The 6926-nt window shown below is 42.5% G+C and overlaps 1 protein-coding gene across 1 annotated transcript; it reads left to right on the forward strand.

The window, feature by feature from the left end:
* The first annotated feature begins 1459 nt into the window (after positions 1-1459).
* On the forward strand, positions 1460-4515 carry LOC119284903 (SNAP25 homologous protein SNAP33-like). Its single transcript, XM_037564085.1, has 6 exons — positions 1460-1796; positions 2847-3222; positions 3589-3679; positions 3755-3879; positions 3962-4059; positions 4161-4515. Exons 2-5 carry the CDS (start codon positions 2887-2889, stop codon positions 4022-4024), a joined length of 615 nt encoding a protein of 204 aa, XP_037419982.1. The 5' UTR covers positions 1460-1796; positions 2847-2886; the 3' UTR covers positions 4025-4059; positions 4161-4515.
* The last annotated feature ends 2411 nt before the right edge of the window (positions 4516-6926 follow it).

Raw genomic sequence — 6926 nt, forward strand, 5'->3', positions numbered from 1 at the left:
GAGAGACGAGGGAGTGAGGGGGGAGGGGGGTTGGTTCGGTTAGGGTTTCGGGGTGGAGTGAGGATATGGGGAGTGGCCGGCTGGGCCGGTGGTCGACTGGGCCGGCCTGCTGGGCCGAAGCCCAGTGGGGGGGGGGCCCTTCTCTCTTTCCTTTTTTTTTGCTTTGCCTTTTCTTTTTACTTTTCTTTTCTGTTTTATGTGTAGTTTTCTTTTATTTTAGTTTTACAAAATACACCAATGGTTCCTAAATTGGTATTGCTTATACATACTACTGCCACATTAATTTGGGTAACTAAATAAAATAGTTTAGTATTTTATTTATTGTACAAGGAATTCAACTAATTGTTTTTGCTACTATTCAAAACATTTTAGAGTATTTATGCCTTTTATAAAAGTGTGGTTCCTCCACCATAATTACTTATGAATTATTTGGAACCACCCGAACATTTTAGTTTTAATATCAGAAAACCTTTAATGTTTGACTTGATTTTGAATTCGAATTTGAATCGGTTTCGAACTAACGCGAGATTTGTCACAGTAATCTAGGTGACACGGCATCACTAGTAGAGGGTTACTGTAGCTTAATTATCCGGGCGTCACATGTTTTTTCTCAAAACATGGCAGTTTTATGCCTCATATCATGGCATTTTTTTTGTGGTGTATCACATCTTTGTGTTGACACTCTGAACAATCTGCAACTTTTCTTTTCATTCTTACATTGAATTTTAGATGTCATGGCAAATTAAAATTTGAGGCTATGGCAAATTACTTCTACTGGACCTTGGAAAATTTACATCCATAAAAAATAGGCATAGTGTTGCCATGGTGCATTAACTTGTCAATTGTCATGGATGGCAACTTTTGCAGCTATTTTTACAATCTAGACACATCAGCCATATAATATACTTCTACAAGTTCCCCCAACTACAAAAATTTTGGTACGGAGGTAGTATGTATTTAGCTTTTCTAAGGTTGTTTTTTCTAACGCACTACAAACACATATGCTCACATACACGCATCCTTATATAAGGTTGGCTATAAGATTAGTAATTATTCTCATCTTCTCTCTATCTCTTTCTTCACAATTATTGCATCTGGCTAGGAGCATGCATATAGTTATGCTCTTATATAAGGGTCCACTCCTCTTACATTTTCACGCTTCTCTTCTTCACATAGGCAAAATTGCCATGTAAGCGGATAATAAGCCTGCTGTTTCACTTGCTCAGCATGTGATTGTGTGCGTCGTTGCAGTAATCGGTTTAGTCAAAAGAATAGCAAAGCTGAATCCCACAACAACAACAAAAGAATAGGAGCTTTCCCTTAAAAAAAACAGGAGCACCTCTTTACCCGGAAAGAAAAAAGAGAGCTGAAGAGGAAAAAAAAATCCCCACGTGAACGAGACGCTCCCAACCCAACGGTCATATTCCTCTCGTCTCGATCTCATCCGCCTCTGAAACTCCCCTTCCCTTCTAGTACTACGAGGCGGCTCCTCCCTTCTTCGATCCATCGCACAGCAGGAGGCGCCCCCTACCCGTCCCCCGCGCCAGTGTCGGGGACCAAACCCTAGCACCGCCACCCACCCGATATCTCGCCGCCACCGTCTCTCCGCCTCGGCCCTGCCCCTCCTCGTCTCCCCTTGTCCCCACCCCCGGCCGCGCAACGCAGCATTGCCCCCGCCCCACGGAGACGAGGCGGTCAGGCAGAGCTAGGGTTCCGAGATCGGGCGGCGGAAGGCCACCGGAGAGATCTGATCCTCTCCCCCACCCTGATCCGATCCGACGACCCGGCCCAGCAAGGTGAGGTGCCGCCGCCCTCCTCCTCCTGCTCCTCCCCACTTGAGCCCGTGGTACGATTTGCTTGCGGTGAATCCGTGGTCCAGTTTTTGCGGTAGCTGTCGCTCGACTTCAGATTGCGATTGGGGTACTACTGTTGTACTCCACTATTTCTATGAGAAATAGTATATGGGCTATATTTATTTTTTACTTAAGAAATGTGGATTGCTTATTTACAAGATCGTTCCGTGATACTGTAGTCCTGAGTAACGGGCAGGGCGCCAAATGCGAACTTCACATTTGCTGTTCATGTGCCCGCTTAAATGTTTGATTGATTCGACACTTGCAGATGCCGTACATTTGATGCGACTAATTCAGAGCTTCCTTTTGTCTGGTTTGTCAACCGTTTGACAAATGATAGGCAATATTACATATTCTTTGGTGTATGAATGCAGGAAACCCAATAAAATTAATGTCAAGGGTATTTGTTTCGATGCTCTGTTAGGAATGCCACATATGTACTTCCTGAGGTTCACATTGCCTTCCCTACTGATTGAAATTTGATCTGACCTGGCTAGTTTCACAGGTTGTACATAAAGAACAGTTGGGGTTTTGTTACTGGGAAGGAGTTAATACTTATTTTTTAGAAGCTCATAATCATGATGTAGGGTTTTATGTTTATGTTTATGATAAGTTATTGTTCCTGCTTTGTGGAATTTATTGGCCTTGCATCAGAAAGAGTAGTTCAACAAGTCAGGGCTTTGTTTATTCTCAGTTACCACTCTGATTCATAATTTTCTTTATAAAATGATTACATCTGTGAGCCTAAAATTCTTTGCAACTACATCTTGGTTTACTAAACAGATTGGATGAGCTCATTTACAGTATGATGATATATTTCTAATTCATAGTGATCTTTTGTATGTGCTTTTGGATGGTGACCGTTCATTGTGTATCTTCTATATGAGATCACTTTTTTAGTAAATATTTTTCTGGTCGAGACTATTAGAATACAGTCACCTCACAACTCTAACGCTTGCTGATGCTTCCCTTTTCCTTTGCTTTTCATACCAGAGATCTGCCCATTGCTCCAGTGTGTAGTGAATAAACTGAGATGTCAGTATCAATGAATATGAGGCAAAACTCAGTCAGCACTCCTATCCGTAGGACGACAAATCCCTTTGATTCTGACTCTGATTCTGAAGTGCCCTCAAGACCATCAAGGGCACAATCAGCTCCAACACAGCACACCAATCAATCTGTGCAAGAATTGGAAGATTACACTCTACGTAAAGCAGAAGAAACCTCAAGCAAAGCAAATGATTGTGTTAGGGCAGCCGAAGCTATTAGGGAAGATGCGACACAAATCCTTCTGACTTTGCATCGACAAGGTGAACAGATCACTCACACTCATCGAGTAGCGGCTGACATCGAGCACGACCTTACCATGGTAAGTTCTATGATACTGGGTAACCCAGTCATACTGAAGTTAGCTTCTGGGTACTGCTCATAAAACAGGGTTAAGATTTATAGAATTTCCATATATATTGATCCTAATTTCAGTCATCACCTCATCAAACACTAGAGATGAATAGCTTTATAATCCACTTATAAGAATAGCTCTGTGCATATTAGGGTTCTGCATCCTATTGATTAGATATTAGTGTGGAAATTTTAACTTTCTGATTCAGAGTAATTGATGTCATTTAACTTTTTGAGTGAACCTCTATGGCTACACAGGTTTAAGTTGCTGTTTGTGTTAGCAATTTTTGTCTTGTTTTGAACATTAACCTAAAAATTCTGAATGTTTCTTCAGAGTGAGAAGCTTTTGGGAAGTCTAGGAGGACTATTTTCGAAGACATGGAGGCCAAAGAGAAATCAACATATAAAAGGCCCTGTTTCACAGAGTATGGTGGTGCAGATTCTGAATAGTTTCAGAGACTATATATTTTTCCTCGGCTGATCCTTTTGGGTTATTGCAGATAGTTCTTTTAAGAGTACAACAAACCAAATGGAGCAGAGGCAGAATCTTGGTATTGGCTCAAGACCTCAACAATTTCCCAGTTCTGTACATAGTGCGCCTGCAACTGCGATGAACAAAATTAAGGTATGTCTTGTCAGTTCAGTAGAGCTATAGAAGGGACAATGGGCTAGTGTGTTCTGAAGCTTATCATTGTTTATCTTATTAGGCTGAGAAAGCAAGGCAAGACGATGCATTTGCAGACTTGAGTAACATGTTGGAAAACCTGTAGGATATGGCACTGGATATGGGTACAGAAATCGATAGGTACCACCTCTTTAAAATATTTCTTCAGTTGGGCATGGTAAAAAGATGTTACATTCACTCTGTCCTTACAATATTTGATGGAGACCATTCCTTTGCTGCAGGCAAAACAAATCACTGGATACTTTCAGCGACGACGTTGATGAGCTCAACTTCAGAGTCAAAGGTGCGAACCAACAGGGGCGTCGGTTGCTTGGGAAGTGATACCAGAGTTGGAGTCAGGCTGTGTGGAACCACTGTGCCCATGCCTTTGACAGTTAATTTTGACTATGCTGTGGAGCCTATAGTGTGTTTCTGCTGCTATATTCCTGTTTCATAACTGTTGTTTTTTTGGCAAATAGTCATATTCTTGTATTGTATTGTATTGTATTGGGGCCTATTGTACTAGTATGTTGATGTTTCCTGGTTTTTCTTGGGTTGTATGGCTACTAGGTCAGTTACTTGGTGTTACTCCACATATAGACACCACCTTTTTTGGACATATATGTTTTGCTGCTGTAATATATGTCAGAGCCAAAAGCTCCAAAGCTGTTTTCCAGATATGTGTGTTAGTGACCTGAAAATGTAACCGAGGTTGAAAATTCGATTCGTCAGAACTGAAGTGCATCTTGTTACCCCATTTCGTTCAGTAGCAAATAATAGCAAAGAATCTCCGTTTCCTATAAGGCAAAAGAAAAATCGCAAAACCATTGACAGATCAACACATCTGCTCGCCATCCAGCACGCATGATCTCTCAAGTCTTCATCGACAGTCCAAGGTCCACTAGTCCGTTAATACTCATCACCTCCCTCAGGTGGACAGGCATAGTCCGATCCTCATCTTTAACTGCTTGCATTGGTACACCCTGTGGCCCGGACCTCCTGAAGGTCCACGTGTCTTTTTACTTGAGAACATGGCTCTAACATGGACCCTTGTTGAAAAATTGAGATAACCGAAACTATCACATGATCTAGAGTATAGTTTTGCAACATGTGTAACATCCGGTTGTAAAATGTCTAGTGCTTCCTAAAGTAGTCATGATCTCCACATTGTGTATTTCTATTTCGAGGGTTATTATGTTAAGGGTGTGTAAACTAGTTGAGTGATTGTGATGCTTTATCAAAATATTGGTCTATAATAGAATGACATTCACATACAAAAAATATCTTTGTTTATTATGTTATTGTAAGTTTTCTGCCACTTCTTGCAATGACCCCAGTATGTCTCCAACATACTAAAATTGCAAGAAACTAATTTTACTATGCAGCTCTCCCTCTATGTTAATGGTTTATTTTTGTATGCAATGCCAATGCATAGGAAGAGGGTTAGACATCGTTGTTATACTATCTACGTTACTTTCTGCTCTCTACTTAGATCAAGAACCTAATAAATAAAAAGAAAGAGGGAATTAAAAACATATCAAAACAGATAAGTGGTTGAAAAAATGTGACCATGGTAGAAGTAGGGGTGCGCCTTAAACTCCTTTTCATGCCCATGGAAACAATGTGAATCTTTTGTCATGAAACCTTTCCAATAAAAGTAATTATCCCTTTGTGTCACCAATGTACTGTAAAAATATTGTTGCAAGACTTATCTATTTATCTATGTAATGCTGCCATGGCAACCAAAAACGCCACCAACAGCAAAGCGTTGCCATGGCAGCGTTATTGTTTTTCTACCCGGGGGAGGTTGCCACTGGTGGGTGTGGGCTGATGCAGTTGGATGCTGTTGCGTTTTGTTGATACCAACGATTGCAACAAGGGGATCTGCCCCAACGGTGGCCACTCGGAGCTTCCCGTCGCATGAAAAAGTTTGGCGGTGAGGGGAGGCCACTAGTCACGACACTAGGCATGCAAGCGGGGGTGGTCACGACACCACACGCGGGTAGAAAAGGAGGGGCACATGACGACTGTTGTCTACAACATACATGTGGGCGACAACCCAAGGGCACACGACGACGATTACAGTCATTAGCCAGCAGTGAGGGATGCAACTACAGATGGGTGGAGCTCAAGCAGGTTGTGTCCATAGGCGAGATGCGGAAAGTAAGGAGATGTGTGAAAGGAGATGGAAGAAAACAAAGGGAACAAAAGAGGCCCACATGTAGACTTGGCCACCTGGGCCGACACGGCCCGACCCCAGGGCAAAACGTGCCTAGGACACCACGGCCCCCGATGACACGTTTAGTATACATGTCATGCCAGCCTTTGTATCTCCGCCAGGCCCATGCACGACACTACAGGTAAACGGCTAGCCCCTTGACATGTTTGGACCATATGCTTAGGCCTTATGGACTGTTTTTTGTGCCATTTTGGCATGTCGGGTTGTCTTCTAGGCCATATATAAAAAGAATTCAAAAAGAAATGGGTCATAGCGTGTCATGCTGGCACGCGTGCTTAGCCTCGTGGCCCAAGAATGGCCCCAGGCGGGCGACATGTCGGGCCTGGCAGGCCACGGGTCGGGCAAGCATGCCAATGGGTTTACATGTGACCCGCGACCCAGGTGGCCGGGTTTGCCGACGTGTCATATGTGAAAATTAGGGTTCTGGAATATAGGCTATTGTTGGAGTTGGATGTGATATTTTGGGCTCAGAAATTGGAGCCAAAAAAAGGCTATCTTATGGGCTACAACTAGATATTGCTCTAAAGGTCCTTTTTTGCCTGGACTAACCATCCTTGTTTAAAGATCCTCCAAAAAACCATCCTTGTTTAAAGAGTGGGAACTTTGTTCAGGGATACTTTTTGTAGAAACATGACGCGTGAGGTTGTTGTAAAGCTTAGGTAGGTGCGATGTGTATGACCGATGATGTTGATTCATGTATGACATGTCATGCTAATAATTCACTCATGTTACCTAGAGATTTAAGCTAGCACACAACTTTGTTGGTGCA

This window comes from Triticum dicoccoides, chromosome 4A (assembly GCF_002162155.2).
Source record: "Triticum dicoccoides isolate Atlit2015 ecotype Zavitan chromosome 4A, WEW_v2.0, whole genome shotgun sequence".
Lineage (NCBI taxonomy): Eukaryota > Viridiplantae > Streptophyta > Magnoliopsida > Poales > Poaceae > Triticum > Triticum dicoccoides.